Here is a 24,324-nt window from a genome sequence, read left to right as displayed (position 1 = left end):
ATTTGGTTTTTAACTGTATAGTAAAGACGATAAGAAGCAGTGGCGTATTCAGGGTTGGAAGATTGGTGGGGCAAAGAGGAGAAAATTTTTCCTGACCAGTCTCCTAAGAATTTGGGAAAACACCTATTTTTTAAATGCCTTTGGAAAAGCTATGGCATTTTTACGCGGCAATTTCCCTTTATACGACGACATGTGTAGCGTATTGTGGCTGACCATATTCACAACTGTCCGTTTCCTTCACAATTCCACTAACGTTTATATCCTGAATTTTGTAATGCGAGGAAGCACTACGTATAAAGATTGATTTTCTAAAGTTGTAATCAAATTTCCAAAATTAATAAACAGTATTCAAAAGTTTTAAACCAAGTACGTTCTCCTTGGAGCAAAATCCACGACAAGCATTTCAGAATCCAGTTTTTTAATTTAGGATTGGACTGCTTTAGCATTTTAGTTTTATCGGGAATGACTCAAGAACGCGAAGGACTTTTCTAAACAGATAAGAAGATAAATACTGATAAGAAAGTAAAATATTGGCGTTACTTTGTTACTTCTGACTACCAACAAATGATTTTTACCGAATGAAACAAAATTTACCGAAGGACACAGAAATATTGGGGGGTTTCGCACCCCCTACACCGCCCCCCCCGCTAAATCCGTCCCTGTCTTTATGTAAAGTACCTAGTAGAATGTCAGAATATCAAATGCTTAGGATTCTAGAAAAACCTACAAGGGAGCTTTTTCCTTGAGAATTAACCCTTTGCCGATTGGCACTACGAACTGGGACACAGTGGTGGTGGTGTATAAAAAGAAGTTTACATGGGTTTAGGACCAAGTAATTCAACTTTGTTTGAAAGAACCAAATAACAAAGTTTTCCATTCCAAGCAAATCTGGTGAAATGCCCTCCAGCCCTATGAAAGTATTCTCTGTCCATTCTTTCAGAACCTTGAAAACAAATGTGTCATGAGAGCCCAAGTAAAGCTGTCCCTCGTCACATGTACCCTCGCTATTTGCCCGAGTACAATTTGAATCTATTTCAGAATGTCTTGTTAAAGCATACATTGTACGAGAGTCTCCGATAACTTGACGCCAGGGCAGATCCCATCCTTTGCCCATTTTGTTATCTTGGTTAGTAATTGCTACTAACTGGCCAGGTAGACATCTTGCAGCATAAAGCAGTTGACATTTAAGTCCCACGTCCTCATTAACTACTCGAAGAACGAGCTTCTCACTTCGCTTTAAAGGAAGCGAATGCAGGTATTCGGCAGCCTCCCGGTCTCTTACTAAAACATGGATCTCGTTGACAAATTTATGATTAAGATTCGACTGCAGAACATCAATAACTTCCATATGCCTTGCTTCAATCAGTAAATTGTTCTCCTCTGTATCTTTGGATAACTTCCCCAGTGTTTCTCGATATGTACTTTTGTACAAATTGATAAATCCTGTTATTAGAGACAGACTGCTCGAGTTTCTTTTTCTGGCGCAACCATTCAATAGAAGAGTTGCGTTGTTAACAGAAGCCATTTGATTATATACCTCAAATGAAAATGGAATCATTTCATTTTTCTCATAAGGAACGAATATTGTTCTAACTAATTTTTTCTGAACCGACTCCTGAAGAACGTAGGCTTCTTTGCGCCAGAACCATAGCAATGCAGTACTGATAGGCGTCGTATATCGTTGCCTTTCAATATGATGCCAAAAATGATTGAAAAAGAGAAAGAAAACGATTGAACCAACAACAAGAAGTATTTTATGTGGTTTTCGTAACACCGGCATTCTGTCAGCTGCTATTTGGGTTCCCCCATTGTATCTGATTCGATGTTTAGCGGAGTCAGCTTTATTTCTTGCTCAAAGGCCTTCGATTCCTCCTGAAAAATGGTATTTCAAATAATGATGCTTCGGCTAGCCGCCCGTGCCAACTTTGTGCTGCATACCATTTTGTGCCTAAAATTAAAGAAATATACTCTTCATAACCAAATGAAAATAATTAGTATCAAAAGAATAACTAAAAATAATTTCTCATTCTTTCTTTCTTCATTTCTTCTTTTCTTCCTTTGTGTCTTTCTGTCTTTCTTCCTATGACTTTCTATGACTTTCTTTGACTTTCTTTGATAATGCAGTATGGTTTCTTTGATAATGCTTTCTTTGATATCCAATGCTGGCTGTAGTTTCTTCTGTCCTTCAAACATGGAACAGCGATTTTATCTTTTTTCATTTTCTTGTACTCAAAAATAAACCAGTTGATAAAACATTGCAATCTTTATCAATGTAGTTTTCTATCCTAACTATTTAAACTCGCATGAGAAATGCGTCGTACCATCTGCAAAGTTCTCTAGGCCTACTTTTACAAAATATTTGCTCAAGAATGCGAGCAAAATGAAAACGGCTGCAAGGTGGGACATCACATAACAACTAGTTTCTTGCATCGAATGCATTGAAGAATTTTCATTCACGTGCTTAAAGTCTTTCACTTCATCTATATCATCTTCTCCCTGTACTGCATCCTTTCCTTTACCTGCTCTACAAATATTTTGTTACAGCGACATACGTGTTAGAAACCTTTCGTATATAATCTACCTTGTATGATAATAAAGAACATGGTTTCTCTTTCTATTCTCTTCTTCTTTAGTTGTATTTTTGCACGTTTCAGGCATCCAGCTTGCATTTGTACTCAAGAATTGCTCGAAATTCCCTACAGTTTTTCAATGATTGAATTCACACACTGAGTCATCTCATTTACTTTATCTCATCTCCTTAGATCTCTTTTATCTTATCTTATCAAGGATAGTAGGAGTTGCGCTTACTTAGACCACATAGACGCGAAGCACTTACGATATTTCAAACTTCCAATCATGGTTTTATGGATCTAGTCAACAGAGTTCAGAAGCCTCAAACTTCTTCCGGATAATTTTCTGCACAATTTACCTGCCTCAACATTTTCTTTGCATGCTTTGATTAGTTTCTTAGTTCTTAGTTTAGTAAAGGTTTCTTAGAAATGAAATTTAGTAAAATCATCTATAGTTTAATCTTTACGCTTTGCCAGAAAAAAGAAAAGTTCAAGCCTAACATTAATTCTTCTCGCTTTATATACTGTTGTGAGGTGATACATTGCCTTCCTCACAACTACTGCATCGTTGGATCACATTCCACCGGCTCACAGCTGTGGAACCATCATGTTTTCTGCACTCTGCTAGTCAATTAACTAGTAGTTGCTTTATTTCAGGTTATGGAAACACCCTTTGGCTCGTTTTCATTGGAATATCAATATAACAAATAATATTTCAAATAGATTTAGTGATTTTCTTCAGCTACATTTTAGATTGTGATGAAATTCTCTACAAGGGATCAATGGCATTATTTCTACCTGCCTAACGTTAGCAAATTTTCGCCATAGTCACGAACAGCTTTGCCGCGCGATCAGGACAATATCTCCCAAACAGAAGGTATTTCAATTATGAAATCAAATTCCTTTTGAAACAGCAAAAACCATTTTATTGCAAGGAAAACGTAGCTGCATATTACTGCAAAATGAGATCAAACAATTTTTGGTGGTACAAAACTCAAAAATTGCTTTGAAAATGGCAGTGGACTGATTAGTTTTTCTAAGTCTAAACTCGACTCGAAACTTGAACAACTAGAAAAGATTTTTCTGGAGAACGGCTATTCTGAAGATGCCATTTCAGTTTTCATTAAGGAGAAGATAGCAAATTTCTCGGCTGACGTAAAATTTGATCCGCAACAATGCCCGGTCTATCTAAAACTACCCCGGATCGGTAACAGTTCCTTGTGTTTTGAAAACCAGATAAAACAGGCCATTACAAATTGTTTCTTCGCTGTGAATGCACGTATTGTTTACAGTACAAAAAAGGCCCTTCCATTCATTCAAAAGGATTGCGTTCCTACCACACAAAAGAGTTCCGTAAAATATAAATTTACGTGCCAGTGTGATTCTGGCTACGTAGGACGCCCTACCCAAAGATTGGAGACCAGAATAAAACAGCATTTTCCGTTTAGTATTAGAAACAAAACTCATCCCTAAAGAGAACAGCCACCTCGGTCTTGCAAATCCAAAATTACTACTAAAACATGCAATTCCGCTATCGGGCAGCATTTACTGGAAAACCCAGATTGTGCAAAAAACTATAATGGTGACATGTTTCGGATTATTGGTGAAGCCCGATCGTCGTTCCATCTAGCAGTTTTGGAATCTATCTACATAAGCACGAAAGAACCGCTATCGTGTAGACAAAAGGAGTTCGTTTTCACGTTAGGACTCCATTAGTAACATTCTCTATAGGCAAGCGGCACTGATCGGTCCACCTCAACAGTCATGTGTTCGCGTTTCTGATTGGCCTATTTCGATCCTTAACTGGGTATATATATTTCCTAGCATAGAGTTTTCGATCTATGTTCTGACGTTTTAAACTCTAAAGAGTGTCAAACGAAAAGCTTTAGCTTACTCAAATGTTTACTCGTTTCAAAACGAGATGTGAAAATCTGTAATGTGAAGATTATGTCAAATTCCTTCTCCATTCTGAACCATCAAGATATTCATTGAGTTGTAACTTCTGCCAAATATTTTCCCGTACTAAGCACTTATGCAAGATGTACGGGATCTTCCTTTTGCCAATATTTGCAAATTAGTAATTTGCTACCAAAGTTTACATCTATCAGGTTCCTAATCTTCTGAGTGAAGACTAGCAACCTCTTTAAGGCAGTACAGTGCCGCCAGTCAACCATTCAGAGTTTAGTTAGGCCCAGCGGCGCGTTTGTGATTGGGAAACAACTGACAGTTAGTCATACATTGCCGATTGGAAACATAACAATAGGTCTAAAATATATAGTCCAACCAATGGGAATCTAACTGGCCATCAAAATGCATCGGGACACAGTTCTTTATGTCACTGGCAGTCGTCCTGCGCCTTCTATCTACGCCTTTTCGAAAATGCTTCTTACCTTCTACAAAGAGTGTAAATGCTCCCTTTCGTTCAACATTAAAATCAGCAGTACATCAAGCGACAATAAACTGATTCCATTTTGAAAAATCTTATTCTTTGTCAATTTATGTTTAAATTTAACAATTTATTTTGCTTTGAAATACTGTAATAATGTTAAGTGATTTAACACAGCTATGCATAGGATCATGACCTGCTCAATCATGTGTATGTCCAGTTTGTGGTTTGGGCTTACCCAAAAAAAATTTCTACAGCACCTGCAAAATTAGCAAAGTGAGTATGACCTCTCCACCACCCTTCGGTGAACACGTTTTGATGAGAGTTAGGAACAACTAAATCGAACTGTACACATTCAATATGTATGATTTTAGCTTTCATAACATATTCAGTGACAGCGTTTTTATGTGCATAACTTGGTGGGATTGACTCTGTTGAAAAAAATCATCCTTTAATCTTCGAAATATATAGTCATATAATATGAACTTTATAATAATAAGCGATTGTAAGTAATAGCTCAACCGCATCGTCTGTCAAAACAAACGACTCACTAGTCTTATTTTTGAAGGGTTCTTTGCTTTGTCATTTATTATGATTTTTCTAAGTTTTATTACAGTCTCTTCAAGATTTTAAAATTGCCAGTTAAATATAATGTTTAAAAACGATTTCCCAGACGCTGTGGAGGACAACAAACCAATAGCTCTGATAAAAAAGGAAGTCAATCCTAGAACTCGGAAATAAACGATTTGTGCTTCGGAAGTGAGTGATTAAAGCAATGGAATTTTTGTTTGGAACACGGATTGAACTCAGTCAGAACAGCATCTGGAACTCGGAAATTATACCATATTTGTAAGACAGCTGCACAATAGCCAGTAGTTGATTGGCTGACTATTGTTTCTGTTCTGGCGTGGAACTGCCTAACAGGGAGGGGAGACCTATGCTCAAACGGAACACCATATTTTGATGTATTGGCGCCAAATTGAGTCAAAACAACGAATTGCGAACAAAACAAAGGGGAAAAAATTTGCTGTGGCATCTAAGACAAACAAAAGGGCATTGAGTAGGGGAGGGGGTTGCAAAGAGTGGATGGTAACCCCTATGGTATCAAAATGCATAAATATGAATAATAAAGTTGTCTCAGGCTCTTTTATAAACCATCAATTTCATTATATAAAAGACCCTAGCGTTGGCCTGGAACTCAGTCAGGTGTTTTGCTGGATCCGCCCCTGCGCTGGGCTATAACGTCATAGCACATTACTTTTATTGAAAGCTTTATACATAACTCTACGGCGATGTTGTAGTAATGAAACTGTTAAAACATGTATATGGACATTCAGTTGTTTTATATTTAACGCTTCAATGCACTTATACATATTGGCTGGCATCCTGGCATATGATGCAGGGGTGTGGGGGTATCCAGTTGTAGAGGATTACTTGCTATTACATATACAAGCCCAGAAATGCTCTACCTGGTGGATTTTCCAACAGTACTCAAACAACAAACTGGATCCCGTCCTGGGTATCATAGCCACAAATATTCGTGAATGGAAATAGAAAAAAGGAGCGGGAAGGGGAGGAGCATCTATTTGAGAAGAAGAGTTAGCCCATAGCCACTTTTTATTCTTCTCTGGCAGACGCTCCTCCAATTCTCGCTCCTGTCTTCTATATCATCTTTAGGCAGTCAATAGTAACAAAGTAACGCCAGAATTTTACTTTATTTATCTTCTTATCTTCTTTACCTTAAACTTAAAACCACAATTAGACTTGCGCGCTTTTATCATTGACCTGAAGTATGTGGCACCAAAATCTAATTAATGTCTAACACCCCCTCCCCCAATCTTTCGATCCACACCTGGATTTAAGGCCTAGAGCGCACTGTTTTCTGATATAAAATTCATTATCTTTGTCAAAGTGGAATATCGAGAATACTTTTTCAAGTTTGACAAAGATAATCCGATTTCCGCTCGAAAATTCAGGCGCAGTGCAGTTCGTGTGCGAAATGGTTGTTTACTATTTGGAGCCAGAGCCTCAGTGTTTGGTTAAATCACAACGGTTCAAAACAGAGAGCGCATTTGACCTTAGGCACTGTGTGGCGGGAAAAAATGCGTTAATTGCTAATAATTTCCGTAGGCATTTGACTGAGGGGGGTATGAAGTTAGATGCCCGACGAAAGGGCGTGTCATGCCTGAACATCACTTTTAGGGCACATCGCCTCAAGGGTTGAAATCATCGGAGACCCCGAGAGAGGGTCACTAAGTATGTTTGGCCTTCAGACTTAGGCTGTTTTTCAAAGTCAAAAGAATTTTGCCTCTAGTTTTCTTGGTGTTGGCTATAAACATTTGCTTCCGAAAAGCAAGTGTTTGTAAGGCCTGTCTTTTCTATAAAAGAAAAATAATCTTCACTTTCGAAATCTCCTAGCTATAAAGAGAGCAATTTAAAAAAGAGATTGAAGTAGTGTCTCAATTTAATCACAGTGGAACAACAAAACACAAATCAGCTTGGAAATTTGGAATTTGGAAACAGCTACACAGACTACAATGTTTCAACAAAAATAGAAATCCCATTGAAGAGCTTCAGTTTTATTTTCTGAGTTTGATTTTCAACCTTAGGTTGCTCCGTAAGGAAATTAAACAGAGTTTTACCTCCGTCATGAGTACAGATTTAACAATTTTTAGACACCCAAGCATAAAATAAGTATCTCTGAATTCACCATAACAAAAACCCTCAAGCTTGTGCAAAGAATAACTTTTTTTGCAAAATTTTACAGGTACACATGGGTGGCGCAAGCTTGTGCTCCAGCCCCCCCTTTTTTTGCAAAAAAAATTTTGAGAGAATAAAAAGAATAGAAAAAATAGAAATAGAAGATAAGAAGAGTGCGATAAATCCTTTTACAGTTTTCAGTCTAATAACGTTATCAACTCGAGCACCCTCGCTTTGAATTTCTTGGCGCAGCCCTTGGACACCTATCATCAAAGCTCAATTTTCGTGTTTCGTAATCATGGATATTGTTCAGAAATAGAAGAAACTCGAATTTTTTTACAGTTCATATCTTAATTACAATTCCTTGATACATTTTCTGTTATTTCCCGCTTGAACTGTCAACTTAAAACTTTCTGTTACTTATGAATTCATTTATACTATGTCACTTCAATTATTGTTCATTGATATGGATGCTATGTGGTAGAGGAAGTCAGGATAAGCTAAAGAAAATTAACGAGAAGACATTAAGACTTGCCTATTCGGACTATTCATCTTCGTACAAAGATTTACTTGCTAACTCAAAAGAAACTACCATACATGTCCAATCAGTTAGAATTTTAGCGCTCGAAGTTTAGCGACCTTAGCAACCTTAATCCTGTTTTCATGAAAGACTATTTTGTACCCAAAACAACAGGCCAAAACACCTTCGACTCAAAAAACCCCCTTGACATTCCAAAAGCCAGTACTACCAATAATGATATCAGATCATAAGTTTTTAATGGCCTAAAATCTGGAATTCACTCCCGGAATCAATAAAGACAGCACAAAATACTAGAAAATTTGAGAATTTGATCAAAACTTAGTTCCTTGAAAACAAGTGCGCATGCTCGTTTTGCAGTAAATGAACTGTCCTATGCAATCCTTGAAATTGCTTCATGTTAGTCTTAATAAGTGTATATTCACTATTGTAAAAACTAACATTAAATAGTCTACAATACAAATACAAATACAAATGCAAGCACTTTTGAATTTCAATTTTCTTAAGTTAAAAAACGGCCATTTTTGGCGAAAGGAGCAATACTGGCAAAAGGGAAAATTTAGCAATCATAAAAAAGATTTTGAAAAAAGCTCTCTTGTTTTGCAAAAAGCGTGGGGCCTTCTGTGTTCATTTCCTTCTTTCATCAAATACACTTTTCTCCCCGTCTATGCTTTTGCTGTCGATCAATACTTCAGACTCTACTTCAGACTAAAGACAGAAATGTAACTATGTTGCTGTTGCTTGCCTCGTTTCTGTTTTGTTTTCCCAAATGAGCGGAGATTGAAAAATTGTTGGAGAAAAATCATAAATTCAAAAACCAAGCTGGGGCAAAAAGGAGCAATAAATGTGCGACCTAAACAAAAAGACCTAAAGAGATTTGCACGACCGATATACTGGCAGCCATAAATTTGTCCGACAAAATCTGCTTTTTTAAGATTGGGGATTACTGAATTTGGTTCAGTGGCAATTTTGGTGGGCGCACTGGAAAATCAGCATTTGTTTACTAACAAGCTTAGTCCCATTTGTCTATGAACAATAGGGTTTACGTTTGTCAGAAGTATTTCCTGAAATCTTGTTTAATGCGCTAAGGGCCTAAATTTTCTTGTTACTTTCGATCATTATCAAACGTTTATAATCTTAAGGGTATTAGTGAGGTCTTGGAGCGTTCAATTTAAGGTCAACCGGGAAAAAAATGGTAGAAAAGCGAATTTTCCACCATCCAGTGCAGAATGTTTTCCTCTATAACTTACTCAAAATCGCCCAAATCGACCGTGGGGAAAATTTTTTATTGAGGTTTATATGATATACGAAACCACATTCGATAATCAAGTACTTGTAGCACAACTGAGGGCATCTGTTCAGAAAAGCAAAAAATTCGGTTTTTCTTTTAAAACTGTAGATTTACGTAAGGAAAAAGTCTCCTATTCTAGGCCTGAAAAATAAACAAGAGGACTAATAAAGGAAAAAGTCAGTTTTTTTCTGATTTCCCTAAAAACATGGGCGGGAATTTTATAACCGACAGGCAGTTTTTGAATACTAAAATACGATATTCGTTAACGCACCATAAGCAAGGGATATTTATCAATATTTTAGGGTACATAAAGTTACTCAATACCTTAGCAATTTACTCGGGGGAGGGGCTATTTTGGATATTGGGGGCCTCCCAGCCAAAGATGTAATGACCTTTTGTGATTTCGATATCAACACAGGTCATTATTTCCTAATAATCGGTACAAATGAACGGCTCATTTTCTGGAAACTCTCCGAATAAAATATGGCAGAATCGCTAAGCAATTTGGTCGTGTTACTAAAACTTTGTGATATGCAAGCTAATCTTTTAAAAAATGGAAAGGCAATACACGTTATGAAAAAGATACCTCATCAAATATCATAAAGCATAGTGAAATAAACGTAAGACTTTATTTAAACAATTATTCAACAGAGAGTTAAAACAATTCAAATTGGTAATGTTTTAGTTTATCAAAACTGTCGTCGAGACTTTCTTAACCTAAGAAAGGAATTTTGAAAAAGTTACGATGTTATCGCAACACCTTGTTCTAAAAGACTGCAATAAAGTTTTACTGAGTTCAGGTAGAAAAAATATTGCTTCCTTTGTGGTAATGCTGCAAATGACTATATAACAATGATGCGTCATTCAAGGTAAGGCTTTCTCCTGTAAAGGCCCCAAAATGCCAGAAATTAGATATTAAAGTATTTGAAATTAATTCTGTTTTTTTGTATGTTTAAAGCCTCGTTTCGACGGTCTTGAACACAGGCTAGCTAAGTGGGTCCGTCAAAATGACAAGGAATGATGGCTAGCTGAATGACTTAGCTTTGCTCCGTATTGTATGTGATGTTGCTTAAAAGATTGACTTTAGTAATGTTTTCCACGTTTCTGCCTTAACAAAGCTTATAAAGTTGTACTATAAAGAATGGAAAATTAAGGAGCAACAGTTTGAATAAAATATTTTCCAGGAGGGGGCGGGGAGGAGGGCTCATAAGTTGACTTACTTTTATTTGCCGCGTAACACTGCATTTATATTTTTTATAAACAGAACCTCTGGCCGAAGATTGGCGAAAAGGTGTTAGAAAAGATGAACATTTTAACCACGCTACAAAGCAATATCTTGAAAAAGCCCATTTTAGCCTTCAATTTCAGAGCAAGGACGTTGGGCCTTCGCTGCAAATTGGGGAGTCTTGATGATTTAAATCCAGGGCTCATACCCCCTAGCAGCAGAGCCGCCGGACGCAGGTTTGAGCAGGGGGGGGGCCAAAAGGAATGAAAAGGGCACAAACACATATTTTTTCGTAACATTGGTTATTGCCAAAATAGGACAGCTTTCATGGTAATTCAGAAATTTTGAAAAAATAACACGGCTATATGCTTCGTTCAGTGGGCACGCACTCTTGGGCATACTTGATTGTATAATTCCTCATGGACGTTGAAGTTTTTCGTTGGTGTAAATCTTTCTACAGTATTTGATGGTGTAAGTATTTGTCCTGGGTATGACTTCAAACTGCATCCGGTAGCAGGGCTCTGGTTCGGGAGATCCAGAGTTCTGGGGAGTATGGAGCGACCCCTTAACTGCTACTGCTCCCAGGTCCACTTTGACCCAGGGTGGTAGTACTTGACAGGGTCCCATGTATGGGTCAAATACGCCCCATCTATGGGTTAAATAGACTGGTGCTGGCAGCAGGGTACCAGTAGTTCCAGTTGGCGGAAGAGTCTTCAGGGACCAACGACTTTTGGAGCACGTGGTCGGGCAAGAGATCCTTCGGGACTTTGGCCGAGCACACCGGCACGCAGTGTCACTGCGTACTCGGAGAGGAGATAGGCACCACCGAGTACTTCTTGCCTATTGAAACACCCATGGAATGACAACTAACTTCAACCTCATACCGGATCGGTCGGGGCCCGGGTCAACAACGGCCGCGCTGTCTCCTGGAGCCTCCAGGGGAGGCAGTGTAAAGTATGCGACTGGAGTGGAGGGTGTGGAGGGAAGGAGAGCCGGGAGAGCCGGGAGAGCCGGAGGAAACAGAAAAGTGGCGAAGGTAGAGACAGCAATTGGTACATGGAATGTCAGAACGTTGAAGGCATGTGGAAAAGCGGAGGTTTTAGTGCAAGAAATGGACAGACTGAATTGGAACATCCTCGGCATATCTGAAATGAGATGGAAGGGCATTGGTGAAGGAACAACAGAAGAAGGGCACAAGATTTGGTACATAGGTGATGAGAAGAAGCATGAAAGAGGTGTGGGATTCCTAGTGAACAAGAACACCAAAAACGCAGTGCTAGAATTCACACCGATCAGCGACCGAATAGCAGCAATCAAGGTGGCGGGGAAACCAATAAACATGACAATTGTGCAAGTGTAGACACCAACCAATGATTGCCGCGATGAACTTGTAGAAGAATTCTATGATGACCTGGAGAAACTGCTAAAAACCATTCCCAGAAAAGATGTGTTAATAGTGCAAGGTGACTGGAATGCGAAGATTGGAGCTGATGCATTCGCAAATTGGAAGGGAACTATTGGAAGATTTGGACTTGGAGAAACAAATGATAGAGGACTGAAGCTGCTGGAATTTGCCAAGAGACATCGTCTGACAGCTGCCAACACGCTGTTCAACCACAAAGCTTCGAGAAAATCAACATGGCAATCACCAGATGGTAGGACACACAAGCAGATAAACTGGATATTCATTTCGAGGAGATTCATGACGGGAGTCAACAGAGCAAAGACAAGAACGTTCAATAAGCCAGACATCGGCAGTGATCACGACCTAGTGATGATGAAACTAAAAGTGAAGTTGAGTTCAATCAAGAAGAACAAGTTGAGCAGAACAAGATTCGATATTGAGAAGCTGAAAGACCCGGAAGTTGCAGAATCTTATCAAGAAGAACTAGCAGGAAAGTTTGCACCACTGTTACTGCTCGACCAAGACCCACAAGACCTGTGTGATGTGTTCACTGACACACTGGAAAAAACTGCGGAGGAAAAATTAGGAAAAGCGAGACCAATCAAGAAGCCGTGGATAACACCAGAGGTGCTGGAGGCATGTGATGTGAGGCGAGATAAGAGAAGGAGAAGACATCTAGGAGCAAATGATCTATTAGAGTATAGAGTTGCAAATAGAAAAGTGAGGAATGAAATTAACATAGCAAAAAACAAGTGGATCATCAGTCAAGCACAAGATATCGAAGAAAATCTAAAAAGGAACAACACCAAGAAGGCATACGAAACTGTAAAGAAGTTGTGTGGCTCATATATGGATGAAACCAAACGGAAACAAGCTGGCATAATTGAGGATAAAGATGAAACATTACTAACGAAGAGTGATGACATCTGTAGAAGATGGAAAAACTACTGTGAAGAACTTTTCAACTACAACATCCAGAAAGACCAGGAAGTGCTGAAAGAACAAGTCACGGAAGAACGACAAGAAGAAGAGACCATCCTGATGTCAGAAGTACGTAATGCGATCCAGGAGTTGAAGAAGAACAAGTCGCCAGGAGCAGATAACATCACTGCGGAGCTAATCCAGAATGGAGGAGAGACAACATTCCTCTTAATGCACAAACTGTGCAATGAGATTTTGAAAACCAAGCAATGGCCGAGCCAATGGACAGAATCTGTACTCATCACCATTCCAAAGAAGACGAACAGCAGGAGATGTACAGATTATCGTACGATTAGCCTAATTAGCCACGCCTCAAAAGTCCTGTTAAGGATAATCTTGAAGAGGTTGACACCAAGAGTGGAAGAAATACTGAATGATTCTCAAGCTGGATTTAGAAAAGGAAGAAGTACTGTGCAGCAAATCACAACTCTGCGGCTACTGAACGAGAAAGCAAGAGACATGGGGAAGTTGATATTCCACAACTTCATTGACTTCCGCAAATCATTTGATCGTGTGTGGCATGACGCACTTTGGCACACCATGAGAAAGTACAACATTGGAGAAGGAATAACATTGCTAATAAAGAGTTTGTATGATAGCGCTAGATCAAAGGTGTTAAGTGGAGATCAGTATAGTGAATGGTTCAAGACTAACATTGGTGTTAGACAGGGTTGTCTACTATCTCCGACCTTGTTTAACCTATTCTTAGAGAGGATAATGGGTGACGCATTAGAAGATTATGAAGGAGGTGTGAGGTGTGCAGGGAGAAAGCTGATGGATCTAAGGTTTGCAGACGACATTGACCTGATAGACGAAACTGCAGAGGGTATAAGCGAGGTTACAAGAAGTCTGGAATTGGCTGCGAAGAGTTATGGAATGGAGATAAGTACAGAGAAGAGCAAGGTGATGGTAGTGGGAAAAGGAGACAATGTTGATGGTGTAGTGGTCAAAGTGTACGTAGATGGAGTAGTTTTGGAACAAGTGAAGAGCTTCACCTACTTGGGGTCAACGATAATACAGAATGGAACATCGGAAAAAGAAACCCGGATTCGAATTGGTAGAGCAACGAGTGCATTGGCAAAACTTGACAACATTTGGAAATCAAAAGATGTAACAATGAAGAACAAGTTGATGCTGCTGAGGTCCATAGTGTTGGCAAACCTGCTGTATGCTTGTGAGAGCTGGACGATAAGTAGAGCAGATGAGCAAAGAATAAGAGCGATGCAGATGAAGTCATACAGGCGGTTATTGGGAGTAACTTGGAAGGACAGGAAGACAAATGAATGGATAATGGATAAGATCAAAGAGATCTGTGGATATGAACCGGAATATGTGATGGATGTGGTGAAGAGGAGGAAGCTCCAGTACTTCGGACATCTGATTCGTGGAGGAGGAACTGGTAGAGCTGTGATGGAAGGCGGAATGGAGGGAAGCAGGGGCAGAGGGAGACCAAGGAGAAACTGGATGGGGAATATTACTGAGTGGACGGGAGAAAGAGGCAACACCTTGAGAAGTATGACGGTTGATCGGGAAGGCTGGAGAAAGGCTATCACGAACTGGGTGCACCCACGGCCGCCTCGGCTACGGAGCTGATGATGATGAAACCTTTCTTCAATGTATGATTAATATTTTCTTTAAAATTTGATTTACTTATTATGTTTTGATTTTTAATATAAGTGGTGATTGCGGTAGACTCACATCCGTCCCCCGTACTTATGGCAGGTGCATTATATTCGTCAAATATTCCAATCAACTACAACATACCAAAATATAATTCCACATTAATACAACCATTCATATAAAAGTAACAATAACTTACAAGTTAAACCAAAAATATAGTGTACAAAATTGAAAGAAAGTATCGCATTTTTAGGCTCTATTTATTTCAAAGCGAGTTTTCAGTCTCTATCTCTTCCAAAATTTAGCAAGACAAAAAATAAACAGCTAAATTGTTATCTTTAGACAAATTGAATTTTCCGAGATTATATACACTGCATAGTAGTACACTGGTCGACCTACCGTATCCTCTCTAATGAGCGCTCCCTTTTCAAAAGTTTCAAGAATTTTCAAAAATTTAGGCGGGTTAGCACCAAGACTTAATTATTTTGCTACTGTTCAACCTATACTCAGGGCCAACGCCACGAATTTCAAGGTGAAGGGGCCAAGTTCTATACGTTGAACTTGAATTTAAGGCTTCAAAACAGGACCTCTATGGAAATATTTTGCTTACCAAAAAAGTAGGGGGCCATGGCCTCTCCGGCCCCTCCCCCCCTTCTGGTGGTGTGGGCCCTGATACTCAATTTTATTTCTCAATTGGCGACTCGAATACCTGTTTAGATGCCAAATTCAGAATTTATGCCTTGAATTGTTGCAAGCTTTTTATATCTTACAGAATCCCTCGGCAGATGATATTGTGCATATGGTCAAAAAGCTCATGTTTTTAAAAGTTCTAGAAAAAATTTTCCCCAAGTTGGATTTTAGGCGATTTTGAATATGTTATAGAGGAATATATTCTACGTAAAATGAAGTATGTTTTGCTTTTCTACCTATTTGTTCCTGGTTCATCATTTCAATGACTGCACTATATCGAAGGAAAAGTGTTTCAGTATGCTATGTTTCCGCTATTCCATATCATCTTCAAATCTTGCGATAAAAAAAATTGTTTGAATATTAAATAAACATGAAAACACAGCTACATAAATACAACTATCCTGCAAACATACAAACAAACATGTATAAAAAATGTCTGATATCTGAAAAATCCCCATAGTGACTTATTGGGGGTGTTTACAGTAGACTAAATTATTTAGACAATGTATTCGAAGTTACTTGGCAGCTGTGGCAATGTTACTAAAATATTTTCTTTTTATTTAGAAAATTGTTTATTTTTGCATCGTAAGTGCCTCTCATGGTGGGATGGGAACTTTAATGACTTAGAGTCTATTTATAAAACAATAAAGAAACAAATATATCTACATCTCCATAGAAAGAGCAGCAAAGCTTGGCTGATTAAAAACTCTGTAAAACTGTGGCAGTCGTAACTGCTGTTACACTGAAAATTTGAGAATTTCGTAAAGAAAAACTGTGAATTTTGGGAAAATATGCATATATAAAATATCAAGCTGGTGGAGGTGGTAGATAGGCTAACTAAAAATTGTGGCAGCACCTTATTCAAAGTACATTATATAGGATTATGAATTTCAGATTTTGGGAAAATAGCCCTGTAGCATTGAGCGTTTAAATTGGCTTTTAGAATACTGTGAATTCATAACAAAAGCTGTGACTAGTGGGTCAACTGCACTTAGCAAAAATTCATAATAGGTACGAATTTATTTTTTGCGAGCATCGCCACATGGGATTTATAAATGGCGATACGCTTATGTTTCGGTTTTTGGTCTAGATTAGGCAAGACACATATTGTATGCCATGGAATAAAATATTAATGCACAAAACAACTGTCTAAGGTATTTCAACCGCACATGTCGACATGATAAAAAGAAACACACTTAGTTACAACATATGTTTGGCTTATTTGGGAAACTGGCAAATTTGTACACAGATGTCTTCAAAAGTCGTCGACAACTGTTTGCACCTAGTATTTAAAATCTGAAAGAACTAATATTTCTCTGAAAGTCATACACTAGCCGATGCAACTCCTACAAACATTGATCCAAGAAATGAATAAGGAGGCTTTTTTATCTATATACTCATAGCTTCGTAAAAGCAGACATACCTCCTGAAAAGCAGACTCAATCCATTGTTGTAACGACTGTTCCTTTTTCTGTTGCCGTCTCGTTACATTTAATTTCTTATTGTCGTTCGTGGTTCGATTAAGTCAGGCACCGCGGAGCGTCGAGCCTCAAAACTGGTCAAAAGTTATAAACAAATTAAGAACAAGCTGAGGCTGAGCTTCTGCAAATTGCAATTTTGAACAACGTTTTTTCTCAAAATCGAGGATTTTTAGCGATGTGTGGGTGCTTTTTCGGTGAATATTCAAATTTGTCAGCAAATTAAGGCTGTCTCACTCACTTTGTTGGCAAATGAGGCCTGAACACCTCCTTAGAGCGAAAAAGCTAGCAGTAGCACTGCTTAAACCCTCTTAATTTAAGAGCAAATTAAGGACAATCCAGGCTCAGATTTTCGAAAAAATTAAGAACTTACTGGTTCTTGTAAAATTTACTGGTTCTTATGAAAAAAGAGTGTATTTTGATACTTGATATTTGGCATTTTTTGCAAAAAGTGGGGAGACTAAAGTCCCCCAGCCCCCCTGCTCGGCGGTGCCTGTGCGTAGACACTCAAATTATACTTTCAATACACTCATTTTTTTATTAGAAACTGGCTATAAGAAACGCCTATTGGACAGTCAGAAAAAATTAAGAAACTTCAGTACTCGAAGCAAAAAAATTAAGAAACTATTAAATCGTGATTTAACTGAGAAAAGTGAAATTTGGTAAAATTCAAGAACATGATTGCCCTGTTGGCCTAGAACTGAAGACACAAGGGATAAAATATACTTCCTACATCTAAATACAGCATCAGAACGGAAGCAAATCTTTTGGCGTGATAAAAAAGTCACGAACAATTCATAACATCATTCATGACATCATAAATAAGAAACTCTTAAAAAACAATGAGTATTAAACATACAATACATGAACACGTACATACTTATTAAATTCTAAATTATAAATCAAATAACCCCTTTTTACCACTCTTATGTTAAACCTCATGCCCTGACTGAAGACATGAATAAATTTATGTTTTATGACGTATTGGCATCGATTTCTTGCATTATATATAGGGGAGAAGCCACTGAGAAAGAGGCAAGAAATTTATTCAACTTTTTGAAGTAAATGACCTGAGTTAAGTGTTTGGATCTCCAAGCTTTTCCTTAAAATTAACATTATCCAATAAGATTGCATTTTTTATTTCATGCAGGCTGCACTTTGATCAGTAATCACCATAGCCTACAGAACATGCCTGCATAGAGGTGAACTGTCCTTTTTTTGGAGACGTGCCTTATAACTCAGACCATCCACTTTCACTATTGCTTCAAAGGATGACTTGGAAGTTAATTTCATCAATGATACAGTTCTCGATCTGAAACACTCGAGAGTGAGTTCTAAACAATGAAGAACAGAAACGAACTCTTCCTGTAGACAAATGTGGGGCAAGCAAGGCCGTCTTTTTATTTACGTCTTCAGGAGCTGTCTACTTCAAAGCAAGGGGCCCTTCTTGTGTGGACAGAAAAAGTTCCTTTTCTCGTTTCGACTCTTCAACTAGGCTAGAGGGTGGAGAAAACGATTGGTTAAAACAAAAATCGATCAAGGGCGCCATTTTTCTCTCGTATTCCTTTCGATCCGAAATTTCTGCTTTCCTTTAGTCATTATTCGACGATTATTCTTACGTGGGTGTCGGACGAAAAGTACTTTAGTATGCTATGTTCTTCACCTTTCCATGCTGCATTCAAAGATGAAATGACACTTTAGCAATAAATTTCACTCTACCATATAATTGCTATGTCTATTGGTTACTTCGTCTTTACATTTAAGCATAAATCGGAAATCCAGCTCCAGTTTTTGGTTACATTTTGGTTACATTATGTGATGAAGCCGGATGAAATCTCTCTGCATTTACAGAAATGTTAACAAATCAAGTGCTTCAACAGCTCAAGCGACCTCCCCAAAAAGCTTTTACATTTATAAACAAAACTAAACAAGACAATATGTAACACATGGCAAGAACTGAATACACAAATGTAACCAATCATATCTTCATGAGCTATTTCTTATCTTCTTATAGTTTTTACGAAGACTTGCATCTGCCTGCATTTTTCATACCCCAAGTCAGGGTTCACGCTTCGATCAACTACTCGAAAAATTTTCTTGAAGAAATAGTGAAAAAAATCGAAGCCATTTAGATACTCGACTAAATCTATAATTAGTTATGCAGCTTTAATCAATTTAGAGTAAAAACAACAAGGTGACCTGTATAGGGCAAGCAAGATTGCTAATTCAAAGTCATGCAACAAGACTGCAATATTACTGGTAGAAAAGTTTGACTATAATAAGTAGTGGCCTAACCCTGATTTATTGCTACCATTTCCTTACAAGCAATAAAACCCTTGTGGAAAACATCAGAGTTGGATTTTGATCATTTGAAAGGGGAACAGATAAAAAGCTTAGCTAAAAATTTTTTGGTGTTAAAATTCTAAAATGGCTTTGAAAGAACAAACATTTAAAACATAATTCAGCTTTTCGTCTGACACTCTTGCGAGCTTAAAACTTTAGAATAATGATTGAAAATTTTAAGCTAGGAAAAATAGATACCCAGTTGTGGGTTCCTTGACTGGCCTATTTCTATCCATAAGCAAAATGTTTTGCAATTGTAAACCTAATTCTATCATTTTCTTGAACGAACAAACCGAGATTGCGCTGCTGGATAATCGTAGATAGTTTTTTCTCTAACAAAATTCTACCTATTAGTAAAAGGGAAAGTTATTTTGTTGTGACAGTATGACCATTTTATGAATACTGTTGATGTTATTTTTTGGGCTCTAAGTAATTTTGCTTAATATAAAGCTTATTCTTGAGGTCTCAATCTCGTATTTTTCAATTGATTCCGAGAAAGTGTTTGATAATGGTTAATCAAATGTTTCTCTATCTTATTTCAATAATGGCTTTGAAAAAACACACATTTTGAGTCATACATATCTTAAACGTCAGAACATAGATTATCTTTAAGTTTTGTATCACCAAAATACATTTATTTCCATAATTAGTTTTAAATAGTTTTAATGTGAAGTACCGCAATTCACTACCAATTTTCTACCAAAATTACCATTTTTAGCAAATATGAAAAGTGCGATATCATCAACATCACTGCCATTTTTAACCTCTTCTGCTACAATCAAAAATTTGTCGATAAAAAGATTTCATTAATTTCATAACAACAAAAAGAGGATTTAATACTAATCATTTGGATAAGCTTTTTATGAGCTCTATAGAATCCGTTAAGGATTCTAACCCTTTCATGCAAGTTAAAAAACATAGTAACTTTCTATTATAACCCATAATTTTTATCTATACAATCATAGCGAAGTTAGAACAACTATTAAAAGGGCTAGGTCACTTCCATTCTTACTGACAGGTCATTTTATGTTAGCTCACTCCCATCCTTGCTATAGGTCATTTCCATTAGCTCTCCAAAATCAAGCCCGCAGGTTGTCCGAGAACCCAATGCCAGCAGATCTCCCTCCAGAATTAACTCTAGGGCGATTGGTACCACGAATAGGGACGCAATGATGGTGATGTACAAATAGAAGTTTACACGGGTTCAGCACGCGGTACTTCATTTTTGTTCGAAAGAACCAAATAAAAAGATTTTCCATTCCAGGCATATCGGGTGAAATCCCTTTTAATTCTTCGAAAGTGCTCTCAGACCAATCTCTTACTGCCTTCAAAACAAATGTGTCGTGAGAACCAAAATACATTTCTCCGTCATCACAAGAACCAATTTTTGTGTACTTGGTGCAATTTGAATTTAATGCTGAATGTCTTGTTAGAGCATACATTGTACGAGAGTTTCCGATAACTTGACGCCAGGGCATATCCCATCCTTTGCCTATTTTGTTATCTTGGTTAGTAATTGCTACTAACTGGCCAGGTAGACATCTTGCAGCATAAAGCAGTTGACATTTAAGTCCCACGTCCTCGTTAACTACTCGAAGAACGAGCTTCTCACTTCGCTTTAAAGGAAGCGAATGCAGATATTCGGCAGTCTCCCGGTCTCTGACTAAAACGTGAATCTCGTCGATCAATGTGTGGTTAAGATTCGACTGCAGAACATCAATAACTTCCATAAGCCTCCCTTCAATCTGTGCGTTGTTTTCCTCGGACGCTACAGCTAGATTTCCGAGCGTTTTGCGATATGTGTTTCTCTTCAAGTCGATAAATCCCGTTATTAGAACGAATTTCTCTGTATTTTCTCTGCTTGAACAACCCACCGTAACAAGTTTTGCTTCATTGAAGGAATGCATTGGCTTGTAGACTTTGTACGTAAAGGATATATTGCTGTGGAAGTGCTCATTTCTAACCTTTATTGTCCTCTCTAAACGTACCTCCATTTTGATAGCTTTTTCGCTGCTTTGTTTCCATAACCCGAACAACAGTGGATGGACATTTTTATGAAACTTTGTATAAAACATAGACGCTTCATAATTGACAAGTATGATCATAGATATAGCTATTCCAAAAAGAAATAGGGCAGTTATTTTAAGCTTTGGTCCTAACATTTCATCTCAGAGCTTCCTCTCTGATGGTTCACATCTAACACTTAGCCAAACACTTTTGAGAAATTATCATCTTGAATTATTTTCCAAGAACAGGTATCCACAGCTACAATGTATAATTTACATAACAAAGTGAAAGCCTATCTGTCCCGCGAACAGTCTTCAGGGCCCTTCGCCGTTTCACGAGTTCTTTCCGCGATTCCTCGTGCCCGGAAGCAGCGACCAAAGGCTGGAGAATTTTCAGAATTGAAAATTTAAAATGCAACGGACTGTAAAAGCAGTTTTTTAGTATTTTTGACGTCATTTTTGTGTTCTGATTACAAAACATCCCAACAAATAGACAGCCCTTGAATTGCAAGCTCTCGTATTTTGGTCTTTTTCTCCTATAAAGTTTTATCGCTAACTGACCCGGTTTCAGTGGAATTTTGTTTATTATAAGGTCTCAACTCAATCTCATCTTTTTTCAATCATTTTGAGAAATGCAGAAAAGCGGAAACATAGCATGCTTGAGTATTTAAAACGTCCGATAACGACTATCGGTATGCAGAAGTTTAATTGGTGGTAAGTCATGGGCTCCGACACAGATTTGAAAGCGGGGGGGGGGGGGTGGCAAAGGAAAGTTCAGCACCCATTACAAAAGAATTTGAAATTCGCTCTGTTGCTTTGCAGAAAAGTGGAGGCCCTGAAAGTGAGCTGAGAAAAAGAATGACCTATCACCTAGTTGAAAAGTGCCGTTAACGCTCATATATAGGTACTATTTTGGAAGACGAGTTTAGATTACTATTGTTTACGGTAATTATTGTAGCCATTTGTTAGAGTCAATGCATGCATTAGGGCGAAGGCTTGTGCACCAAGTTTACCCCCCCCCTTTCCGAGAGTGCGTCACAGAATTTAATCAAAACTATTTACTGGGGTGTTCCTCAATTGTAAAAATGTGTGGAATTTACAACACCGAGGTGGAGTGGTTGAGATCGCATCTTAATAACTGACATTGCTCGTTAAACGGTAACAAGTCAAATTCCGGGCCAGTTACATGTGAAATTCTCCTGGGAACCTGTCTAGGGATCCATTACTGTTCATCGTGTATCTGAATGACTTTAAAAAATGCCTAAAATTCTAATCTGTGTGCTGATGACGCTGAAGTCACATTCTTATCATATGAGCTTGAAGATCTCATACAGAACTTTCAGGCAGAATTAAAAAATATCTCAGAGTAGATGAGAATAAATAAGTTAAGTATGCACACCGAGAAAATTGAATTCATGGTAATTGACCATCCTCGAAAACAGAGCAAACCAGGGTTACCAACATTTTATTTGGATGATATTAGAATTAAACAGGCTCATAAAAGGAAGTATCTAGGACTTGCTGTAGATGATAAGCTAAGCTGGAACGAACAATACAAATCAGTCAGAGGTAAACTACTAAAAATCATCTTACCACAATCTCAACTGCTTAATGTGTATCAAGCACTTGTTGAAAGCCATTTGAGATATGCCAACGTGGCATGGGAAGCCTTCTCTGATGCATAGCTTGGCACTCTACAAAAATATCAGAACAGTGCATTCGATCTGATAGAGTCTGTGAGCGCTTCTTTGTTGTTTTCTATCAATTGGTGCGCTTTTCTAACGGAAACATAAACTCACTTTTTGATAATTTTTAGCCTCATAGTGAAAGTGACATGAAATGATATCGCTACTATGCCTGTATGACCCATTTACACGATGTCGTTACCACACCGGCATGAGCCCGTACCGATATGGCTATCGACATGGTTTTAATCCGGATGAACACCTTCTCACAATACCATTTACACGGTACCGATACTTTCTCTATCAAAAAGAGCATCTGTTACTGTGTCGGTGTTCGAAACTGTATACCTTGTATGCACTGTACTTGTGAACTAATCCTTATTTGTTGCTCTCTCAATTCTTACACTTCCCTTGTCTTCCATAATCTCTTTCTAGCTCAAACTATACCCAGATCCTTATATCATACTACTCCCTGGAAAATAATAGCAACTTGCTTCTTTACAGGGCACTATCATAGTCCTTTATAAACTCACTGCTTCTTGTATTTCTGTTTTTCAAATTGCTTTGGTAAATGTTTTTAACCCCGTCTGCTTTTGCAAAAAATACTAACTTGCCCCTTTCACTCTCTTCTCGATGATTTACTGCAGGCTCCTACAATCCCGGGCAAAAATGTCGAGACAATATGCAATTTTTTGTAATTTTTCTACTTTACCTTGCCCCTGTAAAATCGAGTCACCCCCTTTTCCCCCGAAGCAATGTTGGATTTGTAGTTCTATCATTTATCCTTCAAAATCGTGCGTTCAACATTGAATTGGGGGAGGGGAGAAAGTTATTTTTTAAAGGAAAGTGAAAATATAAGGTTTCCTTGAAAAGTCTCAACCATTTTTGTCCGGGATTGTAGTTTCAACACATCGCTTAGGTGACCGAAAGCCCCTTCAGTTCCTTCTATTGCTTGCTGGTGACATTGATTTGAATTCTTTCATTAGAACTTAAATACTATATGCGCAAGAGATTATGCGAAAATCCCATTAATAGAAGCCTACAATGCCGTACACAGCTTTGACATTTTTGCAGTATCTGAGACAATGCTTGATAGCACAATAGTAATGTTGATACATTTATTGTGGGCTTCAGTAAAGAAATCTACCGAAATGATCACCCCGGCAATAAGAAAGTTGGAGGCGTATGCTTATATTTTCGTGAGGGAATTACCATTAAGAGAAGGAGTGATCTTGAAAGCCTTCAAAAAATGATCGTTTCTGAAATAAATACTGCTCGCAAAAAGATGTTTTTGTTACATTGTATCGTAGTCCAAGTCAAAACAGCATCGATTTTGAAAATTTCATAGCAGGATTGCAGGTGTTTGTCGATCCAGTACAAAATGAAATACATCACTCGATTATCTT

The 24,324-nt window shown here is 38.0% G+C and overlaps 3 protein-coding genes across 5 annotated transcripts; 1 reads left to right on the top strand and 2 right to left on the bottom strand.

Moving 5' to 3' along the window:
- Positions 1-13: 13 nt before the first annotated feature.
- Positions 14-23,672, bottom strand: LOC148958616 (uncharacterized). 3 transcript variants are annotated; one of them, XM_089112277.1, is made up of 2 exons: positions 22,827-23,672; positions 14-1,948 (listed from the first exon to the last, which is right to left on the bottom strand). In XM_089112277.1, the coding sequence occupies exon 2, from the start codon at positions 1,778-1,780 to the stop codon at positions 698-700; it is 1,083 nt and encodes a 360-aa protein (XP_088968403.1). In that variant the 5' UTR covers positions 1,781-1,948; positions 22,827-23,672; the 3' UTR covers positions 14-697. The 3 variants fall into 3 exon arrangements, with proteins under 3 accessions (XP_088968403.1, XP_088968401.1, XP_088968402.1); XM_089112275.1 differs by lacking the exon at positions 22,827-23,672 and adding an exon at positions 4,961-5,214; XM_089112276.1 differs by lacking the exon at positions 22,827-23,672 and adding an exon at positions 4,465-4,951.
- Positions 11,570-14,689, top strand: LOC148958617 (uncharacterized). The gene is made up of 2 exons (XM_089112186.1): positions 11,570-11,945; positions 12,105-14,689. Exons 1-2 carry the CDS (start codon positions 11,570-11,572, stop codon positions 14,687-14,689), a joined length of 2,961 nt encoding a protein of 986 aa, XP_088968312.1.
- Positions 17,796-21,753, bottom strand: LOC135691990 (uncharacterized). The gene has a single exon (XM_065210005.2). It carries the CDS (start codon positions 21,387-21,389, stop codon positions 20,307-20,309), a length of 1,083 nt encoding a protein of 360 aa, XP_065066077.2. The 5' UTR covers positions 21,390-21,753; the 3' UTR covers positions 17,796-20,306.
- Positions 23,673-24,324: the final 652 nt, after the last annotated feature.

This window comes from Rhopilema esculentum, chromosome 13 (genome assembly GCF_057945365.1).
Source record: "Rhopilema esculentum isolate cy_ngs chromosome 13, ASM5794536v1, whole genome shotgun sequence".
Lineage (NCBI taxonomy): Eukaryota > Metazoa > Cnidaria > Scyphozoa > Rhizostomeae > Rhizostomatidae > Rhopilema > Rhopilema esculentum.
Note: the sequence above shows the minus strand (reverse complement) of the source record. Positions and strands in the feature narration are given on the sequence as shown.